General features: G+C 39.4%; 2 protein-coding genes, 2 long non-coding RNA genes and 1 other non-coding gene across 7 annotated transcripts; 3 read left to right on the top strand and 2 right to left on the bottom strand.

Annotated features, from left to right (window-relative positions):
* Window positions 1-6,485: 6,485 nt before the first annotated feature.
* On the bottom strand, window positions 6,486-12,647 carry LOC111574477 (CD209 antigen-like protein E). The gene is made up of 6 exons (XM_023279104.3): window positions 12,431-12,647; window positions 12,248-12,346; window positions 11,235-11,402; window positions 10,501-10,643; window positions 7,614-7,717; window positions 6,486-7,198 (listed from the first exon to the last, which is right to left on the bottom strand). The coding sequence occupies exons 1-6, from the start codon at window positions 12,498-12,500 to the stop codon at window positions 7,048-7,050; spliced, it is 735 nt and encodes a 244-aa protein (XP_023134872.2). The 5' UTR covers window positions 12,501-12,647; the 3' UTR covers window positions 6,486-7,047.
* LOC118470923 (uncharacterized) lies at window positions 9,746-16,116 on the top strand. Of its 2 annotated transcripts, XR_004848102.2 has the most exons (5): window positions 9,746-10,121; window positions 10,553-10,603; window positions 11,274-11,415; window positions 13,058-13,118; window positions 15,980-16,116. It is a non-coding gene; the product is annotated as an uncharacterized LOC118470923 (long non-coding RNA). The 2 variants fall into 2 exon arrangements; XR_004848101.2 differs by lacking the exon at window positions 9,746-10,121 and having other exon boundaries at window positions 10,552-10,699.
* dhrs12 (dehydrogenase/reductase (SDR family) member 12) lies at window positions 15,242-23,851 on the bottom strand. 2 transcript variants are annotated; one of them, XM_035952299.2, is made up of 10 exons: window positions 23,571-23,851; window positions 21,808-21,941; window positions 20,650-20,732; window positions 19,199-19,291; window positions 19,004-19,085; window positions 17,549-17,610; window positions 17,302-17,406; window positions 16,565-16,655; window positions 16,047-16,184; window positions 15,242-15,605 (listed from the first exon to the last, which is right to left on the bottom strand). In XM_035952299.2, the coding sequence occupies exons 2-10, from the start codon at window positions 21,866-21,868 to the stop codon at window positions 15,493-15,495; spliced, it is 828 nt and encodes a 275-aa protein (XP_035808192.1). In that variant the 5' UTR covers window positions 21,869-21,941; window positions 23,571-23,851; the 3' UTR covers window positions 15,242-15,492. The 2 variants fall into 2 exon arrangements, with proteins under 2 accessions (XP_035808192.1, XP_023134870.1); XM_023279102.3 differs by having other exon boundaries at window positions 23,636-23,851.
* Window positions 17,069-20,945, top strand: LOC129350108 (uncharacterized). Its single transcript, XR_008603349.1, has 3 exons — window positions 17,069-17,453; window positions 19,175-19,344; window positions 20,483-20,945. It is a non-coding gene; the product is annotated as an uncharacterized LOC129350108 (long non-coding RNA).
* Window positions 23,852-24,148: 297 nt separating the features above from the next.
* On the top strand, window positions 24,149-24,257 carry trnal-caa (transfer RNA leucine (anticodon CAA)). Its single transcript has 2 exons — window positions 24,149-24,186; window positions 24,212-24,257. It is a non-coding gene; the product is annotated as a tRNA-Leu (tRNA).
* Window positions 24,258-24,654: the final 397 nt, after the last annotated feature.

Here is a 24,654-nt window from a genome sequence, read left to right as displayed (position 1 = left end):
TTCGTGCCTTCGTGCCTTCGTGCCTTCGTGCCTTCGTGCCTTCGTGCCTTCGTGCCTTCGTGCCTTCGTGCCTTCGTGCCTTCGTGCCTTCGTGCCTTCGTGCCTTCGTGCCTTCGTGCCTTCGTGCCTTCGTGCCTTCGTGCCTTCGTGCCTTCGTGCCTTCGTGCCTTCGTGCCTTCGTGCCTTCGTGCCTTCGTGCCTTCGTGCCTTCGTGCCTTCGTGCCTTCGTGCCTTCGTGCCTTCGTGCCTTCGTGCCTTCGTGCCTTCGTGCCTTCGTGCCTTCGTGCCTTCGTGCCTTCGTGCCTTCGTGCCTTCGTGCCTTCGTGCCTTCGTGCCTTCGTGCCTTCGTGCCTTCGTGCCTTGCTTATGGGTAAATCTCCTGGTTTTCCTTTTTTCCAGGGTCAGGTCCAATCCAGTGACACTCCACTACCACCCTCCACAAGGTTCCCAGCGGGGATTCGAACCATGACCATCCACATGACAGACACACACCCTCTGTGTGAGCTATCTGTCACACAAGGTCCCTGGTGGAGTTTGTTGTAATGATGGTTGCAAGAGGTTGTCATGCAGCCAAAGTGTAAAAAGAGCCTTGAGCTGGATTCAAACCAAGGACCTCCTGGATGAGAGGCAGATAACTTACCACTGCGCTATCCTTCCTACTGGGTATAGCTGTTAGTTTTCGTAAATGATGGTACACAAAAGTATTAAGGAAGTGAAGATAATAAAGGTACTAAGGTACCGGGGAGGCAAAAAACTTACCTCTACACCACCTGTCCTACAAGATGTTGCTCTAACTTTGCTTAAATGATGCTATCAATTAGTACTGGCGCAACCAAACGACAAATAAAAGGTGTGAGTGGAGATCTGAATCATGTGAGGTTTGTTTGAGACTGAATACACCCAATCTCATCTGATCTGCAAAGCTAAGCAGGGTTGGGCCTGGTTAGTATTTGGATGGGAGACTACCTGGGAATACCAGGTGCTGTAAGCTTTTTACTTCTCCTCACAACCTGAACAACACACTGCTAGCGACAGCTATCAACTAAAACCTCTTGGTTTCTTTATTATACACTCTATGAGGTGGATAAGCTGCAGCTCATGCTGATTTATTGCTGCTTCTGGTTGGAGCCAAAGAACAAAGGCTTCACCTGTTGGAGCAGCTGATGTCCTGCAGCCTCTTCACCACAGAAAGCCTCTGACAGCTTCAATTCTTTACACTCTGACTGCAAGACACCAATCACATAGGAACATTTACATGTATGGAACAAAGAGCTGAGCTGACACTCAACATATGTTTGAGCATTTATTGATAAAGACATTCAAACATGTCTAGAGATAGAACACCAACGCACGGTGTAAGAAAGGTCAGAACAGACTTCACCTGCTCAGGAAACTGAGGTCCTTCGGGGTGCAGGGAGCAATTCTGAGGACCTTTTATGGTTGTGTGGTGGTATCAGCCATCCTGTATGGAGTGGTCTGCTGGAGCAGCAGCATCACGGCTGCAGACAGGAAGAGACTAAAGAAACTGGTTAAGAAAGCAAGCTCTGTCCTGGGCTGGTGGTAGACAGGAGGATGATGACAAAGCTGTTGTCTATCATGGAGGACATCTCCCACCCCCTGCAGGAAACAGGACCATCACCGGCAGCTCCTTCAGGGACAGACTGCTTCACCCAAGATGTTTGAAGGAGGTCCTTCCTTCCTGCAGCAGTCAGACTGTGTTCAATCAAGCCTGCTCCCAGTAGTTCAGATCACCCATGAAGTAACTGCAATAAAATGTAAATAAGTCAATATGTGCAATTTCACAGGGTTTTTTTTTTACGAGCATTTCTATTTCTTCTCTAAGGAGAAAGCATCTATTTATATCTGTGCACTGAGTGCTGCTTTTCTTTTTACTTTTTTTCCTATCTGCTACTGCCACACTGAAAATTTCCCCACTGCAGAATCTACCTATCCATCCATCTATCTATGGTCCATCTACCTCCCTACCTATCTATCCATCCATCCATCCATCCATCCATCTCTCTCACAGGTGTGGGGGTTGATTCAACTGTTCTCAATCACCTTAATCCACGAAGGCCCGGTTCTTCATTCTTCCGCTCTCTGCCAGACCACAGACTTTGAAACCAGAACCTTTCTCCTACAATTAGTCTGGTTTCCCCTTTTTGTTTTCACCTTGGTTTAGTTATCCTTTCTGTGTTGGTTTTAGTTTCATTCGTTAAATAAACTCCTTGTAATCTTTGACCTGTGTCTGCAGATGTCCTGTGACACCAATGATCCCATCTGATATTTAGCATGTTTTCAATTATTGGTCCCATTTCTTAAAAAAAAAAAAAAAAAAGCCCCCTGAAATCTGATCAGATAAATGAATGTGAAACTACTTTGGGTCTGCTGCAGCTGCCTCCCTCTGATCTTTGTCCTGCCCACAGCACAATCTGATCAGTGAAACACTGAAGGACAACTTCAGCATGTAAAACATAAATAAGCAAAGGCTGCAACTCGTGATTATTTTAATTTTAACTTAACTTTATGTGCTGTTCAAAAACTTTATTTTTTCTGCAAATGTGTAGTGATTCCAAATCTTGGTTATTGATCTCCTTGATTACAAAAAAAATCTGTATCGACCCGGAAAAAAAACAAACATGTCAGGCACCCTATGATGTTAACTGTTTGCCTGAATGTTTTTGTTTAAAATCCTCAGTAATAACCTTTGACTGGTTGCTCTTAACCCTGTAAAACTCACTGCTGCAAAAATACAACATCAGCTTATTTTTTAATTACTATTTTCTATTATATATATCTGAAATAAACCCTAATCTGTGGGTCTGACAGCAGCGTGAGGTCAAAGAAGCTGCCATCAGCTGCTGCACTTCTGTCCGTCCAGCAGATGGAGCCATGGAGCTGCAGTGAAGTGAAGAGCAGCACAAGGCAACCACCACTTCCATCCACTGACGCATTCAATTTGACTGACGCTAATGTTTTATTGACTTCCAACCACTAAACCAATATGATCACTGATGCACTGAGCTGAAGAAGTAATGTTACATTTCAAACATAACTGGGGAAATAACAGAAACTTCTTCCTTAGGAAAGGAGAAAGTATAAGAGTATAAAGGCAGTGCAAGAATAAATAAGAAAAAAACGGTGCAAAAATTGCCCATAGCATTATATACAGATGACTTTATTCTTAAAAAAAAAAAAACAACAAACATGTAGAAGACTATATACAGAGGATCAGGTTTCAGGTATAGATAGATCGACAGATGAATCCTTACTGTGAAAATATTTAAAGACATTGAACATTGTGCAATATAAGGTCAGTCAGAGGCCTCAGTTCATGCACCAAGAAAACTTTTATGCATTTTTTAAAAATAAATTTTCTCCATTTACAAGGCAGGGAGATAACCGAAACTTCTTCCTTAATAGTTCCTGTTTAGTTTGTATGCTGTGGTGTCAGGATTACTACACGTGGAAATGAATATCAAATTAAAATCATTTCCATATCTTGACAAGTTGTTGCGATCAAAAAGTAAACTAAAGCTGCAAGCAGCGTTGGATGGGTCCTCGCATCCTTGCTGGTCGGCGAATCCACGCACATCCACCAGGTGGCGCTGCGACCGAGAGTGCATGTCGGCCTATGGATGCGATGAGGGCTGGACTCTGATCACACGTGCAAAATTTCAGGCAGATTGGAGCATATTCAGGCTACTTCTAGAGCTTTTCCTGTCCATCCACCAGGTGGCGCTGCGACCGAGAGTGTATATTGGCCTATGGATGTGATCAGGGTCAGACTCTGATCACACGTAAAATTTCAGGCAGATCGGACCATGTACAGGCTTGTTATAGAGCATTTCCTTCCAACCACCAGGTGGCGCTGCGACCGAGAGTTTATGTCGGCCTATGGATGTGATCAGGACTGGACTCTGATCACACCTGTAAAGTTTGAGGCAGATTGGAGCATGTTTAGGGCAGTTACACAGCAGTTGATGTTTCATGGCGAAGCATCAAAATTCACGAGGCCGCCATGGCCACGCCCTCAGACTTAAGGTGAGCATTTTGATAACTTTTGATCACCCATGCCTGGACTACATCCTGGCCGAATTTCAGCTCTCTCGGTGTTACCCTATGTGAGTTTATAGCTTTTGAAAATGTACAAAAATGACCCAAAATCGTCAAAACGTATGACATATAATTCAAAATGGCCGACTTCCTGTTGGGTTTTGGGCATGGCTGTCAATTACATTTTGGTGTGTCTTGACGAGTTACATATGCCTACCAAGTTTCATAATTCTAGGTGACACGTACTGGCCGTAGTAAATGTTTGAAATTTTCCAGGTGGCGCTATGGAGCCATTTTGCCAAACACATGTGCAGTTTCCCTAAAATCTGAAATGGGTTGCCGGTCCAGATATGTGTGGCAATTTTGGCGAGCATTTGAGCATTTTTAACCTGTCAAAAAGTACTTTGTTTATTCCGGCAACGATACGTTGCCACGGCAACAGCATTTTATGAATCGTCAAAATCTTCACACTGTGCCATCGTCAATGTGTGGTCACTCACCTGACCAATTTTCAGAATCATATGACAAAGTATCAGGCAATGGCACGTGCAAATGTAATGACAATTTCTTCCTGTTGCCAATAGGTGGCGCTATGAGTATTTCTAAATTTATTAGTGTGGATGTGTTCAGAACCGGACTGGTGTCCATCACATCAAGTTTGGTCCGGATTGGATCATTTCCAGCTGAGATATTAATAATTCAATTTTTATGGCGAGAAATCGAAATTCGCCGCAATGCCACAGACACGCCCCTTGACGACGAGTCACCATTTTCTTTGGGAATCATCATCAATGTGTTCAGGCTTATGTTACCACATTTGAGGTGAATCTGATCAACGTGCTAAGAATAGTACATCAAAGTGTGAAAAATGTCAATTTCCTGCTACCATAAGGTGGCGCTATGACTGTGAATGAATATAACCACACGGATATTGTCAGGGCTGGACATTGATCACACATGTCAAATTTCAGGCAGATTGGACCATGTACAGCTGAGTTAGACACCACTTCCTGTTTCATGGCGAAGGATCCATTTTTTTGGGAGTCGCCATGGCCACGCCCTTTGAAATGAAATGAACATTTTGATAATTTTTCATCAGGTCGTGTTAGGGCGTGGTCATGATTGACTTTTTTGGGTTTCCTGATGTGCTGAATATGCATACAAAATTTTGTAGCTGTACATGAAACATCGTGCAAGTTGGCCTAATGACCAAATTTTCAATTTTCCAGGGGGCGCTATGGAGCCATTTTGCCACACACATGCGCAACTCCCATAAAATATCAAATTTTTCGCGAGGCCTGATGAGCATGCCACGTTTGATGCGTTTTGGGGTATGATAAGGCCGCCAAAAAGGCAATTCAAAAGTCCGGAAAAGAATAATAATAATAATAATAATAATAATAATAATAATAATAAATAATTCCTTGCATTCCAATAGGGTCTTCGCACCATTCGGTGCTCGGACCCTAATAATAATAAACCCTAGCATTTCAATAGGGTCTTCGCACCGCCGGTGCTCGGACCCTAATAAACCCATGGGTTTCAATAGGGTCTTCGCACCATTCGGTGCTCGGACCCTAATAAACCCACGGGTTTCAATAGGGTCTTCGTACCATTCGGTGCTCGGACCCTAATAATAAATAATTCCTTGCATTCCAATAGGGTCTTCGCACCGTCGGTGCTCGGACCCTAATAAACCCACGGGTTTCAATAGGGTCTTCGCACCATTCGGTGCTCGGACCCTAATAATAATAATAATTCCTTGCATTCCAATAGGGTCTTCGCACCATTCGGTGCTCGGACCCTAATAATAATAATAATTCCTTGCATTCCAATAGGGAAGAAATAAATGTTTTTGTTCATTTGTTCTTTTGTTTTTCTTTACTTTTTTAGTTGTCATTTTTAAAGCAACTGTCTGTTATTTTACAGATTTTCCCTTCAGATCTACTAAAATCAGGGAAAATAAAATTAATTTACGTTTTTAGCTGTAGCCATCAGCAAAACTATCACTATTTCACACATATTTGCTGTTATTTTCACAGATTTTACAGTTTTTGAACTTTCTTTTTCAACATAATTTTTTGTGGCACTCCTGCTGTCAGATTTTCATGGATTTTTTTTGTTTTGCAGATTTTTGTTTTCACAGACAGATGTACATATACGCAAGTATAGATATTTATATAGTCATGCAAGGTGTGAAATTCAAGCTGGTCTTCACACAAATAGATTTACAAGTACAACAATGAACACTCACACAAACATGTTTTTAGAATGATTTTAAAAAGAGTAAGTACCACTGTTATCTCTTCTTGGCGCTGACTAAAGAATGAGGCCCTTGCAAAACTACATCTACTTGGTCTCTAACTTTAGTGACATTTATCAGCTTTTTTGATGCAGTTTCCCCTTTAACAGTTAGTCAACACACAGTATTTGTCTTTGTAATTTATTAAAGAATAATAAAGTAAGAGAAATGCAGAGTGAATATTTCAGCTGAAGGGTAGAACTCCGACACCAGGGTTGAGTTCAGAGATCTGACCCACAGTCAAACAAGAAATGCAAACTTATAATAGCATCTGTCCTTCACACACTGCAGCTTTGATTCCTCATGAAGACGACACACGGTCTGGGTGTTATTAGACCTTTGTGTTGACGCTGGTCACAAGAGAATCACACACCAGAACAAAATAGTAGAAAACATTCACAGTTGGATCTATTATGTGCTCTGATTAACACACTGGTTTGTGATCGTCACAGTACAAATAGAATTCATCCAAGTACAAATGACATTTTGCTACAACAATGATGTTTGTTTTTTTAAATACTGAATGATCCACTTTCAGCAAATTTAGTTAGGTGTTGAATTTTAAGGCTATGTGTGAATGACAGCAGTTCTGGAAATACTTAACATAAAAGCCTGAAGTTCTCACAGTTATTTCTATAGATATGTGACCTTCAAATATACATGATCCTCAAACAAATAATGCAGCAACATTATGGTAGTTTTTCACAGATCCACTGCAGAGACGATGTACATGAAAGATCATTCCAAAGAGTGTTGTGAGGACTTCTGATAGTTGCACAGTCTTCATCACCCCATCGAGCACTTCCACCACCATTGTCAGGCTGGTTTTTGTCCCAGTACCTGGCAGGTCAGTAAACAGCCGAATTATTACACTGTTTATCTTTGACAAAGGAATCAGAACAGAAACACATATACAAGCAAGAACCAGTGGATTTAATGGGAATATTTTATTTGTTTCTCATTATCTTTATGGTAACAATGACTATGTATGTTAAAAAAAAAAAATCTGCTTTGGATGATCAGTCCACTGAGAATAATGATCCAACACTGCAGCTCTGTCAAGCATTTCAACATCTTTCAGTCTCTCTGAAAACTCCCAATGAATGCTTCTGTTGGATCAGCGTCTGGTGGATGTGTGAATAGCCTTCTTCTATGATGATAACATGTCAGATATGATGTGAATGGCTCAGCTGCTGAGCGGTTTGTGACTCCATGAGGATGTTAATATTGATGCTATACTAAAGTGAAGCCTTACCTCAGAGTCAGAGGAGTTCCATCCACCCACATCCAGGTCCCTTCTGTTTGGATGTCATTCAACCCAATCCAAGTTGGTTTGTTGGCGAACGTAGAGAGAAACATCTGTTCAACGCGAAGAAAATTACATTTTAGCTCTTAACTGCAATTCAATTATGAGCAGTTTACCAGTTTTCTATGAACACATAATAAAACTGCTCAAATTAAAACTAAACAATTCAAAAACAGCTGCAAGCAATGATAAGGAGACCAATCAGCTCAGCAGGGTCCAGTTACCGTAGCAACTGAACATATTAAAAGCATTCCTGTAAACATTTATCAAAAAAATGCATTTCTCCTTGTTGGAGTGTTGATGTGGTCTTGTTGCAAGGTTGGGGTTGCTTTGATGTATGAACAAAGTTTTGCAAATCTAAAATCTAGGCCAACTTTTGACAGGCTTGGACTAAAGATCAGCAGGGCCAGTGGTGGTGAAGACTGGAAAGAACTGTGGCCAGTCAAAAAACTGTCAATAGGGCGGATAATGGAATATAGCAGAAACTGATGTATTAAACCGTTGAATGCCTCAGGAAGGGGAGACAGGACTTGGACAGGCTATGTAGCTGAGAGGGAGAACTGCAGACTGAGGACACTGTCAAGCAGTGGAAGTTCAATGAAATGCTCTTTCAACCATGTTAACATGTACTCTGCTGAGGAGGCAGTGAATGAAGACTTGGGGGAAGACCATATCAATGGTAGAGGTCAGTGTGGTAGTCAAGAAACTCATCAGTGGCAAAGCACTAGGTGTGGATGAGATTCATTCAAGATGCTGAGGACTCTGGACATTGTCGGACTGTCTTTACTGACAAGCCTCTTCAGTGGTCATCTGGGACAGTCCACATGGAGGGGCAGTTGCAGGGTGGTGGTTCCTATTTTAAAAAATGGAAAGTGCTCCGATTACTTTGCTTAAGTAAAGAGGAATTACTTTCCTCCCTTGGAAATTTTACTCCAGGGTGCCGGAAAGGGAGGCTCGAGCGATCATCAAACTTCAGATTCAGGATGGAATCCGGCCCTGCCATGGATGGATGGATGGATGGACGGACGGATGGATGGATGGATGCACAGATGGATGGATTGGTGGACGGACGGACGGATGGATGGATGGATGGAATAATGGATGGATAGATGGATGGACGGATGGACGGACGGATGGATGGATGGATGGACGGATGGATGGAATAATGGATGGACAATGAATGTCTATGCAGCGTCTCTGGTTATAAATGCCATCTAGAGTTTAACTGAATTCTGTACTGTAGAAAGTCACAGAAAATGTCCGTTGTTAGTGTAACAGTGTATACGTGATTCAGTAATTCCACTTGCTGCAGTTTAGCTGTAATTATTGTTGTTGGCTCAGTGGCGCCCTCTCTGGAGCTGTGGTGTGCAGCTGGCGTTGGTAGCACACTGTCAGTTCCAGAGAGTCGTGCATGAGGTGGTCAGAGAGAACAGCACGGGATCATAAATGGTTTCTTTTGTGTTGTCCTTTTGTTTATTTTATAAGTACATGTGCAATATGATTTATCCAGATGTTGAATGGAGTGTGTTCACATGTATTTAATGTTTTATGTGTTTGGAGATGTGATTGGGGGGTGTGTGACACTCTGGGAGCTAGCTACTTAGCACTAGTTAATGCACGTGCTCCTTTCTTTACTGTGCTGTGCACGGGACAAGTGAGCCTGCTAACCAGAGACTTCTGTATTTTATCAGGTACATATCCTGTTTTATTAACTTGATTGTGTTCTATAATGTATTGTATGGTTCTGTAAGCACACAGTCAGTTCCAGAGAGGCGTGCATGAGCGTGCTGTGCATGAGATGACCAAGTCATTGACCAGAGGTTTCTGTATCTTATCAGAAATAAACGGCACAAAAGAAAACGCGGCCTTCCGACTTCTCTATTAAAAAAAATACACAATGCAGAGTCGAGGGGTTTGAACCAGCCAGTGACGGAGTGTTACTCTGCATGGTTACATAGTTGGGAAAGGTTTCTAATTTTTAAATATGGGCTTATTAAAGAGACACAGTTAAAGTGTACAATGTCTGTATTAAAACATTGCCATGGTTCCTCCCTTCTCTGTGCTGTGCTCCTGGCCAGATGACAGCCCAGGCCGATCGGTCACATCCGCTAAAGGAGCGCAGCTGTGACCGATCAGCAATCAGTGGCAGTTAAAGCCAGGCTCGCCCCACCAGCCGCCGCTGGTTCATTGCTCCTGCTGGCTCTCCACCAGCCACTCTGCCCAGGTCTGCCGCAGCTCCGGACTTCCCCCGCCTGCTTTGTCCTGCCCGACTACTATCCAGAGCCCTGGAGCTCTGCTCGGAGAGCCCGGCCCGTTCCCGGAGCTTCCCCCCTCTGTCCCTGCCTCGGCTCCCTCCGCCGATCTCCGCTGCATGTAGCAGCCCCGGCGTGCGCCCCACAGACTGCCGGCTGCAGAACCAGTCTGCCCCCCCCCCAACCCCGTTGGACTTGTTTGACTGTGAGTTCGGCCGTTTTGTTTACGTTGAGGTCTTAGCCCATGTAGTGGCCAGCTTTATTTATTATTCTTGTTTGTTTTAGAGCCTTGCTTGGTTTTTTGTTAAATTCATTATTTTTTGAATAGAGTTTGGTTTGCGTTGGTCTGCCCAGACAGTATCTTGTTTCCTTTGAATAAAATCCGTTAAGTATTCGTTCGTCAGCCTGTCGTCTGTGGTGCCTGCACTTAGGGTTCAAAACCCTTGGGCCTTGACAAACATACTGGAAGGGAACACAGCTATTTCCTTTTTGTCTTGAAAACTGGGCAAAGTAATGTACAATGAGGATGAAGACTGAAATACATTTCCATGTCATTTGAAAACACGCTAAAACAAGTTCTGTACCTGTTCTTCAGCGCTGTTTATCACCACCAGATCTGCTCCTTGTCTTTTGCAGTCCTCCCTGCCATTGGTCCAGGAATCAGATGCTTGAGAGAGGAGATAACGGGTACAACTGAACATCTTCCATCCTGCAGGACACGTTTTCTCTGGAAGAAATATCAAACAGTGCTGATGAGGAGTGGACCAGAATACCTGCTGAGAGGTGCAGAAGTCTCATTGACAGTTACAGAAATGGTTTAATTGCAATGATTGCCTCAGAAGGTTGTGCAACAAAATATTAAGTTAAGGGTACCATCATTTTTGTCCAGGCTTGTTTCAGGAGTTTACTTTTTAAAATAATTCTATTAAACCACAGTTCAAAAGCAATGTCTGATTTTCACTGGTTAATTTTCAGAGAATTTTTATTTATTATTACTTTTGTCAGATTCAAATTATTTCTGTGACCATTGTGGGTTTTTCTTTCATTGACCGAGGGGTACCAACAATTTTGTCCATGTGTGTAGGTTATTTTAAGGTAGTAAGAGGTTAAATTCATTTAACGAAACATTGCAGAGCATGCAGAGATGAGTTTTTGCGGGCTTAATCAATGATTAGAGAGGCACGTGAAGGTTTTTTTTTTTTTTAAATCTTATTTGCTAATTTCGTATTTTTGATTCTTTACTCATTTTGTGGTCATGTCATGACTGGAGAGTAACAGGTAGACATTTCTAGCTTATATCAGGCAGGGAAGGACTCACTCTGTTTGGACAAAGTCTGAAGTCTGTCCCGTTCTTTAGTCATTTCAGTGAGGCTGGCATTCAGGCGGTTTATCTCTTCTGTCATGGAGGAAAGTTCATCATTGCTGGTCTGCAGATGCTCAGTCAGGTTTTCTTTGATGGAGGATAAATCTGCAGCCGAGTCACGGTCTGAAATATCAAGGTACATGTTACAGAAACACCAAAGTCCTGATGCTCTACCACTAATCCTGTCTCTCTGCTTCAGTCCTAAATCTAAATATTCTTAGTTTTTATGGAACTAAGCTCAATTAATCTGATTTCTGTAGAGAACAAAAACCAAACTTGATTAATTCTACTGTTCTGACCTTAGTTATTTCCATAAAATTAATCTGAGCTCCTCTATTAAAGATTGACCTGAATTAAACTAGTTTAAATGTGGTGGGAGGCATGAAACCAAGACTGACTTTACAGGACAAGTTAGAAATACCTGAACAGAAGTGTAACTGTTTTAAAACTGTAGTTTTACAGCATCATAGTGCAAAGTACCACAGCTGTAATTAGTAAAAAGAGAAGTCCGCTTATCATATAGCGCCTTCATAAGAATGTTTCCTGTTTATGTGAAAAAAAAAAATTACATAAAACCTGCATCTGAATCAGCACTTTTTATTCCTGTGGAAATTTTTAAAACAATTCTGACAAGTGATTAAAAGAAAAGAAGGATTTACAGTCACAGGGAAGGTAGACGTCTTTCAGAGCAGAATAAGGTTCCTGAAAATCACACATTTACATTAATGTTAAACCCGCTTCTTCAATAAAAAGATTAAAGCTAGTTTATGTGTTTGGCTCTAAAAAGAAGGGAACAACTGCTGCTGCATGCTTAGCATCCTAAAATGTTTGAGTTGTGTCGTCTGGTGAGAGAGAGCTCAGAAGAATCTGATCCTAAATTCTATTCAGAATGCAACACCAAAGCTTTTACTCTGCACATATTTAGGCTGGTGAGTGTTAGAAAGTTAACTCATTAGAACCAGACTCACAGAGGACACCGAGGACGATGAGTCCAACCAGCAGGAAAACACTCAGCAGCCCCAAACAGAGAATAACTGAATGAAAACTCCTCTGAGAACTCCTTGGACCTTAACGCAGGAATAAACCAATTATCTGTACAGCAGTAAATGACAGATAATAATGTATATTCTATTTAGCCACTTCATTCTTACCTGTTTGATTCCTGGAACGTTTTGGGTTGGCAGGTTTGGAAGGTTCCACATTCTCATAAATTTCCTCCATTGCTCGTAAAGTTGCTGATTATTCCTCAGATGATCAGGTCTGGAGCACAGACTGCAGTGAGTGTGAAATGTGAGGATTTTCAGTGTCTTCAGTTCTGAGGAAGTCACAAGTTTCAGAGGTGATGAATATAGTTTGCAGAAGAATAATCAACCGCTGAAACTTGATTTTTTTTTTTTTTTGGTTTGTTCTGTGGCTGTTTGCTTCACAGTTCTCTAATAGCTGTTTTGAATAAGATGTCTGTATAGCTGCTTATTTGAGGAGGATTTTAATGGACTTTTCCACGTGATCATTACAGGGACTTTTATTGGACTACTGACTTAGAATGACCTCCAAACAAGAGTGAATGATCAGCTGCATTCACATTACATCCTCAAATGGTCCAAATCTAATGTTTCTGCATCCAAGTGACTCAGATCGGATATTATTTGAATGCGTGAACAAACCAAATCATCCATCTATCCATTGTTTATACACTGCTTTAACCTTGTTTAAACCTGACTTAGGGTCTACAAAACCAAATCAGACTTTTTTTTTTTTTTTTTTTTTTAAAATATCAGATCTGGACATCTTGCAAGACAGTCTGATGTCTTCAGTCTTTGAATGCCTCGCTTCTCACAGGTAAACGAAAATAAACACACAGAACAGAAAAGAGTTAAACTGAAAGACAAAGTTTTAAATGTGTTTAATCCAAAGCTTCCATTCAAGCCAAACCTCAAAATATTACTGTAATAATCTTAGACTTGAGTGTTAGAAGAACTGTTTCATCCATGTTTATGATGTGACCATCACATTAATGGGATTATTGGTGTTATTTATGTTTTCCTGTATCTCATATTAGAGTTCAATCTTCCACCGATGGTTTAAAATAAAAATAGGAGACATTTTTGGAGCAGAAAGTGAGAACACTTGACGCTAAAAATCAAACTTTTTAGGTGGTAATGTTGGAGCACATCTACCTCCATTTGGTAAAATGTTCCAGTGGCTGGAAGCATCAATGCGAAAATCAGCTTCACCAGTTTTCAAGCATAACCTGGCAGCAACCAGACTGATGTTCACTGGGATTTTTAAAAGGTTGATCAGGTTTGTTTTATATTTGTACCACTAGATGGAGCCAGTGACATGTGAAATGCTGTAAAATGTGTTAGTGTTGGACAGAGTAAGAAAGACTTCTTCATAAGATTAGTATTGGGTACACAGTGAATTTAGTGATTGGTGCTGGAAGTTATAGAAGTTGTATATTAATGCTAATATTCCTCATTAGTTTGTTGCTCTATTTGTGGCTCGTGTTTGATCGGTTCTTTAATTTTTGCTCGTTTTATTTTTGTCATGTTTTCTTGTTGTTGCAGATTTCTGTTTTATCTGTGCTGATTTATTCTTCTTCATATTTGCTTCCATCCAGCCCAGAGTCCAGTTTGTGACATTAGCCTTGAAAGCTTTACAAGTTTATTCCCAATGGAACACAAAGAAAGAGAAACTAAAGTAGCTCCACAGCTGACAATCTCTATTACCATCTATCCACATTTATGAACTGAAGTCTTATTTCTCTAGTGTTGTTTTTCAGTGTGCTGCTATGGAAATAACAGTAAGTTCACTTGATTACTATGTAAAGTGCCCTGAGATGACTTTATAAAAATGAACTCAAGTGAACTTAGTTATTGCAGTATACATCTACTGAATAACTTCCTGATTCTTGAAGGAAGCAGAGGTGACAGTTTTTGTTTTTACCAGAGTTAGAAAGATGATTTTTGTCATAGTAGACAGATGAAAAAAAGAATAACATATGTAATTATGCTATAAATTAAAACGTAGCCACCCTTTGCTTTGATTCCTGCTTTGAACACTCTTGGCATTCTCTGGATGAGCTTCATGAGGTAGAACCTGAAATGGTTTTCCAACAGTCTTCAAGGAGTTCCCAGAGATCATCTCTTTCCACTAAGTTCCCCATTACAAAAACACCTCTCAAGGAAGTGTGTTAATTCCAGATCACATGACCTGCTCCACATGATGTCATTTCCTCCTGAAGAAAAGACTGGCAAGACTCAAGACTTTCTGACTTATTTAATATAAAGTAGTCAACAGGTTTACTACAATATCTTTATAAATAACTTTCAATTTCAATTCTACTCAATTCTATATATAATATTTAGAAGAATCTTTCTGTAAAAATGCCATGTGGTGTTTGGTTATAGGCAGCCATGTAGATTTTAGGCCTGAAAACAGCAAAAATGTCAACTATGATTCAAAAAGTCCCACAATTCTATATTGACCCATTTCTTTTAAAAGCAGCTCCTTAATGGACTTCATGTGAGTTTGTTTTGTCTGTTCCAAAGTCTTATATGGATCTTTAGTGAAACTGATGTTCAGTGGGATTTTTAAAAGGTTTGTCAGGTTTGCTTTATGTTTGTACCACTAGATGGAGCCAGTGACATTTATAACGCTTTAATGCGTGTTTGTGTTCCACAGAATAAGGATGCGTTAAGCAGCATCCATGCATAACACATGCCTCTGCTCAGCACAAGGTCATTTTTATTGAAGATTTCTATTCGAAATGATACGTCAGTTGAGCAACCTTGGCGGAGCACTGCGTGCTCTGAGTGTTTTTCTAGTTTACAACATGTGATAGAGTTGGAAGCAGATAAAAAAACACTAATAAGTAAAGTCTAATCAGACCTGAACCTGGATATAAACTCAGTCTAGGGGTTCAGCATTCAGTCCTGGGATTCAATACAAACAAACAGACACAAAGTTGATCTGTTTAATCATTTTTACACAAATTAATATACAAAGAAAGATTGTTCTGTACACATAAAATACTTATATATGAGAAGTAGCATAAGCACTATTTGATGTTGGCTGTAAATAATGTAAAGTTGGTATTTAAAGGCTGACTGTGAGGTATCAGTAGAAAGCATCTTCATTGGATAAAACCTGATTCTGTAAACATTCATAGTAATTAGTCAGGAGTGTTTTTGGTTTTGAATTTACAGAAATATTAAGGTTTGTACTTTTGGGCGAACTCCTCCAGGACAGCCAGCAGCTTCTCCTCCTCCTGAGGCGTGGACCGAGACGAGGCGAGGGGAAGATGAGTCGCCACGGCTTTACGATCTGAAAGAAACGAGGAAGCCATGAACACGAGATACATTCAGGGAGTAGATTACGGAAAACCAGGAAAAACTATGAACTGTCCTCCTGATTGAGTCACTAATAATTCTGTCAGATGAACATGACTCTACTCACTGAATGTTATTATATGTGGGATGTAATGTTTGAATGCAGATCTCGATGTAACTTCTGTTCAAATATGAGTTACTTCTGGGTTTTTATTGTTGTAGTTTTTACTCCACTACATTTATTTGCAGTGTACTTTGTTTTAGATTACAAGATAAAAAGAGGTAATATTTTCAATAGAAGAGGCTAAAATCTCTCACAGATCTCCAGAGTTTGACCCTCGACATGTCATCTCATTTCTTTATCATCAGTTTAGGCTTTGACTCCTCCATCTGGGAGAAAAACACTAAAAAGAGGTTTCAGAGAGCAGTTTCTGACCCTGGAAGAAGAGTCCGCTGGGCTGCTTGGCGGCGGCTGGAGACACGGCGAGCCACAGCACCGTGTCGGCGCCCATGGCCTCCGTCCTCAGCTTCCCCTGCATCTTAGCGTGGAACGACGGCATGGACGACTGGACGGCTGCAGAGGAACACAGGTAGACAAAACCTTTAATGGACAGGTAATACAGTGTCTTAGTGTACAGATTAATCTATTTATGGTTCAGACTGTTTATAGTCTTTAGACCAGGGGTGTCCAACATGCGGCACGCGGGCCAAAACCAGCCCTCCAGAGGGTCCAGTCCGGCCTCAAAGTGTAAAAATTCCAGAGAAGACATTAACTGCAGATTGTAAATTGGGCCGGATTGAACCCTCTGGAGGGCTGGTTTTGGCCTGCGGGCTGCATGTTTGACACCCCTGGTTTAGGCTTTAATTAATTTCAACCAGTCTTGAAATAGATATAAAAACACAGATAAATAAACAGATAGATATGCTGCAGTGTAGCTTTTCTCCTCAGCTCACCTGGAGTGTCGGCCCAGCCAGGATGCATGGAGGAGAAGTGGATCTCTTTGTGCAGAGAAGCCCACCTCTCTGTCAGAATCACCTGCTGCCTCTGCACACAGAGAGAAACACTGAAGTATATTAACCCTCCTCTTGTCCTCATTTACACACACCAAAAAATATTGTTTCCTTGTCTGAAAAAAATCCAAAAATTCAGCAAAAAAATTCCCCAAATTTCTGAAAATTTGCAAAACCGTCAGGAAGAAAATTCCAATAATTCCTTAAAAGTTTCCCTTAAAAGTTTTATTTTAAAAAAAAAAATAAAAATAAAAAATCCCCCAAATTTGGCAAGAAAATTCTTGTAAATATTTTCAAAAAATGAGTAAAAATCTTCCAAAAAATCCTAAAAAATATCTAAAGTGATTCCATATATATCAGTAAAACTTCTAATATTTTCTTTAAGGACATTCACAAAAAATCAACCAAAATCCAGCGAATTTCACTGGATTTTGGTTGATTTTTTTTGTGAATGTTCTTAAGAAACATTTTTAATATTTCTTTTTTTCCACCAAAAAAGTTCAAAGATTTCCCAAAAATGTTGAAAATGTGGACATCAGAAGTTTCACTGTGAAAATATTTTTTTTCCCCACATTTTCAAACTTTAAAACGGGTCATTTTTGACCTGCAGTTTTGACACGAGGGTTAATAAACATGCTGTGTTATTACTAAAATGCAGATCTCTGTGTTTTTTGTTTTACTTTATTCTGAGCGTAGGCCATGGTGCCGTCAAACGTCCCCTTCTCAGACTGGAGGTCGTCCACGTTCAGCTTCTGTGTGAGCATACCGCCCGACGACACCGTGACCTGGAGGGAAAAACAGCAGCAAATGTTTTTAATAATGCAAAATAAAGGTGTGTATATGTCCACTCTGCAGATGTGAAAGTGAAATCATCTTTGAGTCTCCCAGCGTTTTCATGATTTCTCATTATTTTTCTGTTGCTCTCACCACTCTGGGTCCCTCAGCCTTCTTCAGAGCAGGAATCAGGGCAGTAGTCAGGATGTATGTACCTAAAAATAAAGATAAAAGCAGAAATCAGTTCAGCAGCACATGAAGTACCAAAAGCCCAATCTTTTGTCCGACTTTCTGATTATTTTCTCTTACCTTTCCTGATTTATCTGTTCGGTTTTAATGCGCTCCTTTGGCAGGGCAACAGTTAGCGGAAAGCATTTTATTTTGCTAAATAGAGAAATGTGTTCCCCCTCAGCAGTGATTAATTAAATATTAAATATATGTACTAATATAACAGACAGGATTAAAAATCAACAACAAATCTCTGATGCAGACGGAAATATGTTGAAAACTAAAGTTAGTCAGAACTTTACCAGTCATTTTATTTGCACAGAGATCTTTTTTAAACATTTGCACAAATTTTAAGAACAGATAAACGCACATGTTAGAAAAATAAGGAGCAAATCCTGCTGCTAGAAGAACCAGTGAAAGAAGAAACAAATAGTGCTGCTAGAATAAAGGAGTATTAATTTATAATAAAAGTAGAACACAATGTATCTGAGATTCCTCTGTCTGTTTTTCTCCTCCTTGGATTTATATAGTAGAATGTGTCACACATGAACCTTATAAAAATCACTTTTTATCCCCCCCCACACCTAAAGGGAAACTCCAGTTTGCTCCCTTTTTATGTAAAATAAAACATCTCTCCAACTTGTGGGAATGTCGTGTGAGATGATTTTGTACTAAATGCTTTAACCAACGAGCAAATGTACGTACAGATGATGAATCCAGTAGATTTACTCCTTAGGATGAAAAAAAATGTTCACATTCGCTGTTGTGTTCATAAAAAATGTGTCTTTTTTGTTGTCAGTTCAGTATCTGTGTTGCAGTCAGGCCTCTTTGATGCTGGTACACAGTATATAAACTGGGGAGAAGATGGGGCTCTGCAGGTTTTCTTGTCATTTTCATATTGAATTTGATAACAGTAACTCAGACCATTCAAAAGTTTGGGGTCACTTAGAATTGTCCATATTTTTTGAAAGAAAAGCAGTTTTTTTCCAATGAAGGTAGCATTAAATGAATCAGAAATCCAGTGTAGACATTGTTAATGTGGTAAATGACTATTCTAGCAGGAAACAGCTGATTTTTAATGGAATATCTCCATGGAGGTACAGAGGAACATTTCCAGCAACCATCACTCCTGTGTTCTAATGCTACATTGTGTTAGCTAATGGTGTTGAAAGGCTAATTGATGATTAGAAAACACTTGTGAAATTATGTTAGCACATGGATAAAAGTGGGAGTTTTCATGGAAAACATGGAATTGCCTGGGTGACCCCAAACTTTTGAACTGTAGCGTATATTAAGTATGATAAATAACAAAAGGTATCTAAAGATCTGGAAACTGCTTCTCACTGAAACTATGTTTTAAAAAACGTTCCTTTTTCTTACCGACTGTATTTGTGGCGAAGTTCTTCTCCAAACCTTCGTCAGTTAACTCTCTCTGGTTGACCATGCAGCCTGCGTTGTTGATCTGGAGGAAGGACATGTGATTTAACTACAATAACAACCTGTGACTGTGCATTATATATTATTATTATTCTATTCTATTTTATTATACAGATGAACCATCTCATTTCTGCTCACCAGCACATGGATCTTGTTGTTCTGTGAGAAGCTCTGAGCAAACTCCCAAACCTGTCTGGCACTCGACATGTCGACGATGTGGACGTGGACGTTCTGGGAAGAGAAGAAAACAGAAGAAAGTGTAGTTTGACTTTTTACAGCACCAGGTTTGTGTGCACGTTGTGAGTCTGCCTCTTCATACGGATCTTTAACTGTTGCAGTGTATTTGTGCATCGACTGCCTCATCTGGAATCCACACCTCTGTCTGTTTTGTTTTTCCATCTGAGAGAATTTTTCCTTTTGTGTTTCAGATGTGTTTTGTCACTAGTCTGGGAGATGAGCAGAGGTTTTGCTGCTAGGTGCTGCTAGTTTTGCATATTTTTAAACAGTAATTCATTTGTTATTTAGGATATTCTGACCGTTTGATTTCTTCACAGAGCGAGTCAGACTGAGGCAGAGGGAACTTTGTGGTGACTTTATCTATAATTCTCATTTTTAATCCTAAAATGTAAATCTTTCTGCAAACAGTTACTTACATTTGGGATTAATTAAATTATTATTTCTTCAGTTATTAATTCATTAAGCCTAGAACATACTGCAGGAATCAGCATTTACTGTCATCTGACATTTTCTTTAGCATGTTTCTTTTCAGATAAGAATTTTTAAAATTTTTTCCATTGTACCGTTTTTATTGGTGAAATTCATGTAAGAACATGACTGATTCGTGAAACTGTTCTAGGACTGAATGTGAGAAAATATTTTATTTTCACAAGAATTTCAAGAGCAAATGTGAATATTTTCTAGACTAAAAATGACTTAAAGACAGATGAGATCCAGAGGAAGTGATTTTAGATGTTTTTAAGAATGAAAGGAGTTTTATATTCATATAGTTTAACCCTCCTGTTGTCCTCATTTGCAGGCACCAAAAAATATTGTTTCCTTCTCTGAAAAAAAAAAATCTAAAAATTCAGCAAAACAATTCCTCAAAGTTCTGAAAATTTCCAAAACCTTCAGGAAGAAAATTCCAATAATTAAAAGAAACATTTTTGACATTTCTTTTTTTCACCAAAAAATGTTTAAAAAAATTTCCCAAAAATGTTGAAAATGTGGACATCAGAAGTTTCACTGTGAAAATATTTTTTTTTCCATATTTTCAAACTTTAAAACAGGTCAGTTTTGACCCGCAGGACGACACAAGAGTTAAAATTGACACGGCAGATTTGGGAGCTGCATGTCGACATTTCTATGAAAACAAAGACAACCTTCAGTTTGTGTCTGCGGGCTGAAAATTCATTTCACCCACAGATCGTCATCTGCCCACCGCTGACCTTCTGATCAGACGTTTCCACTCAGGAACCAAACAACAACGTCCAGAGAATGAAGTTCAGGTTCCCACAGGAAAACTTCTTTAACAGGTATAATAAGAGTTAAAACCCTTCTTCTGAGGCGGACAAACAGAATAATAAACTCACCTGGTTTTTACTCTGTTCCACTATTTCATTTCTGGCTGCTTCTGCTCGGTCTTTGTTCCTACACACCATGTGAACGGTTCCTCCTGCAGAAATGAAAATACATCAGAGGCCCAGCCAGGATTCACTTTTCATTTTTTCCCTTAACTACTGTAATATGGTGTTTAAAACTGCAGTTCAAAGCGTTTTAAATTCATATATGAAGGAGAGAATTGAGGCTGAAACAGCTGCCGAAGTTAGAATGAAATAGAAAAATGCAAACACGAAGTGCTTTAACCCTCATGTCGTCCTGTGGGTCAAAACTGACCCGTTTTAAAGTTTGAAAATGTGGAAGAAAAAAAAAATTCACAGTGAAACATCTGATGTCCACATTTTCAACATTTTTGGGAAATCTTTGAACATTTTTTGGTGGAAAAAAAGAAATGTTAAAATATTTTTTAAGGACATTCACAAAAAAATCAACCAAAATCCAGCGAAATTTGCTGGATTTTTAGAAAGCTATTACTACTTATACAATCTCACTTCAAACAAACCAAACTATCTCATCTTCCTCCTGCACTGAAGTGGGTGTCTGGCTGTTTTAGCAGTAATTTATTTCATGTGGGAGGTTAGAAGATGAATTAATGTAACGTCACTGCTGGAGGTTTTATGAACAGCACTGATAATATTGCATTGTTTTGGGGGGGAAACACTCAAGTATTTTGTCTTTTTCCACATTTATTGGGATTATGTTGCCTGGTTTTAATCTCCAAAACCTGCCAAGTAGCGAATCTTTTATAAATGCTAAATATGCAGAGGTGTTGTTTTCACCTGGTTCTGAAGATGCACATTTTCTGCAGATTGATAAAGTCATTAAACAATCAGTTCAGGCCAAATTCATGTCCCCAAAATCCACATTTTTGTTAGTGTTGCAACCAAATTAGCCCCCGTTACTCTCTGACGGCAGCCGTGTTTCCGTAATGTATTTTTATATATAAAAAAAACACTTTTTGTTTTTAAGTGTATTTGCCTCGTTTTGTTTCTGCTAATTTCACTGGCAGGAATTTGTGCCGCTTTAACTAAACGGCTTCATTCACATATTCGCTATATCACACTGGAATACTGATGCCTTGTAGCCCTGTAAAAACAGAACCATGCAGTAACTAACTCTGAAACTCTCACCTCTGTTGGCGATCTCCTGCGCTGTGGCTTTTCCAATCCCGCTGTTGGCTCCAGTCACCATGAAGGACCTTCCACTGAGGTTCACCTCCAGATCTCCAGCACTAAAATGCTTCGCTGCAGCTTCATAACCGCTTCTGTTCATAGCAGAGAACATTAGAATCAGTCCACTACATTATGATATGTGATATTACCACATTTACTGATGGAATATGATCTATATATGGCTATATTCTTCTGGTTTATGCTGCAATCAAACAGCACAACCACAGAAAATCATCTGAATTTACCTTAGATGCTCCAGTAATTGGACCCTACACTCTAACACAGCGGGTCAACAATCACCCGTATAAGAATCAATGTGTTTTTATGACATTTCTGTCATTTTGGTTCAGAATAATCATTTTATGTAATTGTTTTATATTTGACCACACAAGAATGATTTCATGTTGGAAATCTGTTTATTTTTCACTAACAGATTTTGAACATTTTGATAACTGAAAAAGAAGAACATTACACAGAACAGCAATGGAGGAATGCCAGCATCCATTTTGCTGACATTTTTCCCACTCCTTTCCTCTGCTTTAAAAGTATAAAAGGTAACTTAAAATGTAAATGGAATGATATCAAAAGTATGTTTTTTGAGGAATAACTGGAATATGAAACGATAAGAACGTTTCATTACAAAGATATTGAAAGAAATTGACCTCAGAGGGTCATTTTAGACCCACAAGGGTTAAAAAAAAAAAAAAAAAACACACTTAATTATTTTAATAGTTTTTCAAGCAGGAACAACAAACATTTGCTTTTTTCAGCTTTTCTCAAATGTGAAATATTTTTTGAGCTGCTTGATTAAATCAAGCAATCTGAGAACATTGGGCTGTATGATATTATAAGATGCATTTTTCACTATTTTCTGACATTAAACAGGCTAAATTATTAATTGAGCCCCTGCTGTCTATAATCAGATGACTACAGGTGGTAATGTTGGTTATAGTGGTTCATTTTTTACAGGTTTGTACTCATTTTTGTCATGTGCAGCTGTATTATTAACAAAAATGGCTTAAAGTATGCTTTTTTAGGTTTTACTTTGGCTGTGGAACGTAATTCTTGCACTCAGTGACTTTAAATAAAATGGTACTGATTTACAGGTGTATTTACAGGTGCAACGAGGACATTTATCAGTGTTTCCCCACACCCAGGATGACGTCCTCAAACACCCTGTTTAGTCCACAGCCCAAAGATATTCGTTGATCAGCATTTTCATGCATTATTTTCTGATCTTAACTAAAATGAATAAAGAAAATTGTCGACATGAAAATAATTGCTAGCAACAGACCTAATAGAGCATTTTCCTCCTCCTTATTTCATAATTACCACAAACTGTATCAGAACACATCCAAGTCCACTGAAAATTAATCAGTTAATCCATGATTTAGACAGAAACTTCATTTCATAAATTAATAATCATTTAAGTCACAGATCAAGTAAAAGATGGAATATTTACTGCCTCCTGCTTCATACTCTACTTTTTTTGTCTGCTTTCTAGCTTTGTAAATGTTATAGCATTAAATTTAGGTTACTGATTAGTTAAAAACTACTTTTCATGTTATATAGAGGTTGTAAAAACGCCCCAGTAACCACAAGTAGTTGAATGAAATATATTAATATATATAAATAAACTGCATTTCATACAATAATTTAAACTAATAAAGCAGCACGTGTGGTTTCACCTTGAATGCTGTCTATACATGAGGAGGACTGACCTTAGAAACTACCAGAGCTCCGATCAGCTGCTTTACTTCTCATTGTAAGTAATAATCTGACTTACTTCGTGTACTCCTGCAGACCTTTAACAAACCAAACGGCGTTCCTGTAGAAAGACATTGTACCGCATATGGAGCTGTTTTCTCTCAGTGTTGTAATAAGCTGCAGAATGAACACAGCTCGGTGTTTTTGTGTTGTAACTGGCTGTGTTGTAAGCTGCAGATAACTGGGTGTGTTTAAGCTGTTCACTGTTCCGAGTTTCATAAGAATCTCTGAAGGCTGTTGTGTAGTCGACTGGGCGGGGAGTCACGTGGTTGGTAACCCGGAAGTAAACATAAAAGCTGATCCTTAGCGCCCCTGGAGGACAGCTTTGGTTAAACAGTTACGGATAAAACAGCTGTAAGTTTCTATATTTAAACGCTTAAACGGAACAAGAAAATGTCGAAAAAGATATTTAAAAGAGTGGAAAACATAAATAATGCGTCCCTGTGAGTATTCCGCAGTCAGACCATTAACATAGAGACATATGTAAAAATGTAGGTTCTTATTCTGTTGTTTCTGCGGCGTCTACCCAGTTGTCAGGATGGCCGAGTGGTCTAAGGCGCCAGACTCAAGGTAACTCCTTCCTGTGAAGCGGGACTTCTGGTCTCCGAATGGAGGCGTGGGTTCGAATCCCACTTCTGACAATACTTTTTGTTGTATCTCACGTCTTTTACTTTTACCGAAACCAGGACTAAAACAGCTGCTAGCTCCAGACTAAAGTTAGCCGCCGAGGTAAAAGGCTAAAAAGCGCCGTTTCCATGGTAACAGTGGCAGAAACAGAGGAGAGCCGCAGACTGCAGGATGTAGATTTAGTGGCGGTGAAGATAAACAAATGCAGACCTGTAATTATTAATGATGCATTAGGTCAATCTATAATTGAGGGATTTTTGAAGTCCATGGAATGTATCTTGCATACATTTTTATTAAAAGAAAAAAATGTTTTTTATGTTCATTATGATCATGTCTTTACAAATTCCTTAATTATTTATTATGGAAACAATCACTTGTGAATAAAAAATGACTGGATATCACTAAAATGTC

This window comes from Amphiprion ocellaris, chromosome 11, assembly GCF_022539595.1.
Source record: "Amphiprion ocellaris isolate individual 3 ecotype Okinawa chromosome 11, ASM2253959v1, whole genome shotgun sequence".
Classification (NCBI taxonomy): Eukaryota; Metazoa; Chordata; class Actinopteri; family Pomacentridae; genus Amphiprion; species Amphiprion ocellaris.
Note: the sequence above shows the minus strand (reverse complement) of the source record. Positions and strands in the feature narration are given on the sequence as shown.

What these genes read in the sequence shown, in the direction of transcription:
- LOC111574477 (XM_023279104.3), bottom strand. Translation starts at nt 12,500, where the DNA reads ATGGAGGAAATTTATGAGAATGTGGAACCTTCCAAACCTGCCAACCCA. An exon ending in TCAGACTTTGTCCAAACAGA is followed by an intron (nt 10,644 to 11,234) that starts GTGAGTCCTTCC and finishes TATTTCTTCCAG; the next exon opens with AGAAAACGTGTCCTGCAGGA. An exon ending in TAAACAGCGCTGAAGAACAG is followed by an intron (nt 7,718 to 10,500) that starts GTACAGAACTTG and finishes CGCGTTGAACAG; the next exon opens with ATGTTTCTCTCTACGTTCGC.
- dhrs12 (XM_023279102.3), bottom strand. Translation starts at nt 23,835, where the DNA reads ATGAAACTCGGAACAGTGAACAGCTTAAACACACCCAGTTATCTGCAG. An exon ending in ACAACAAGATCCATGTGCTG is followed by an intron (nt 19,086 to 19,198) that starts GTGAGCAGAAAT and finishes TCCTTCCTCCAG; the next exon opens with ATCAACAACGCAGGCTGCAT. An exon ending in TGGCCTACGCTCAGAATAAA is followed by an intron (nt 16,656 to 17,301) that starts GTAAAACAAAAA and finishes CTCTGTGTGCAG; the next exon opens with AGGCAGCAGGTGATTCTGAC.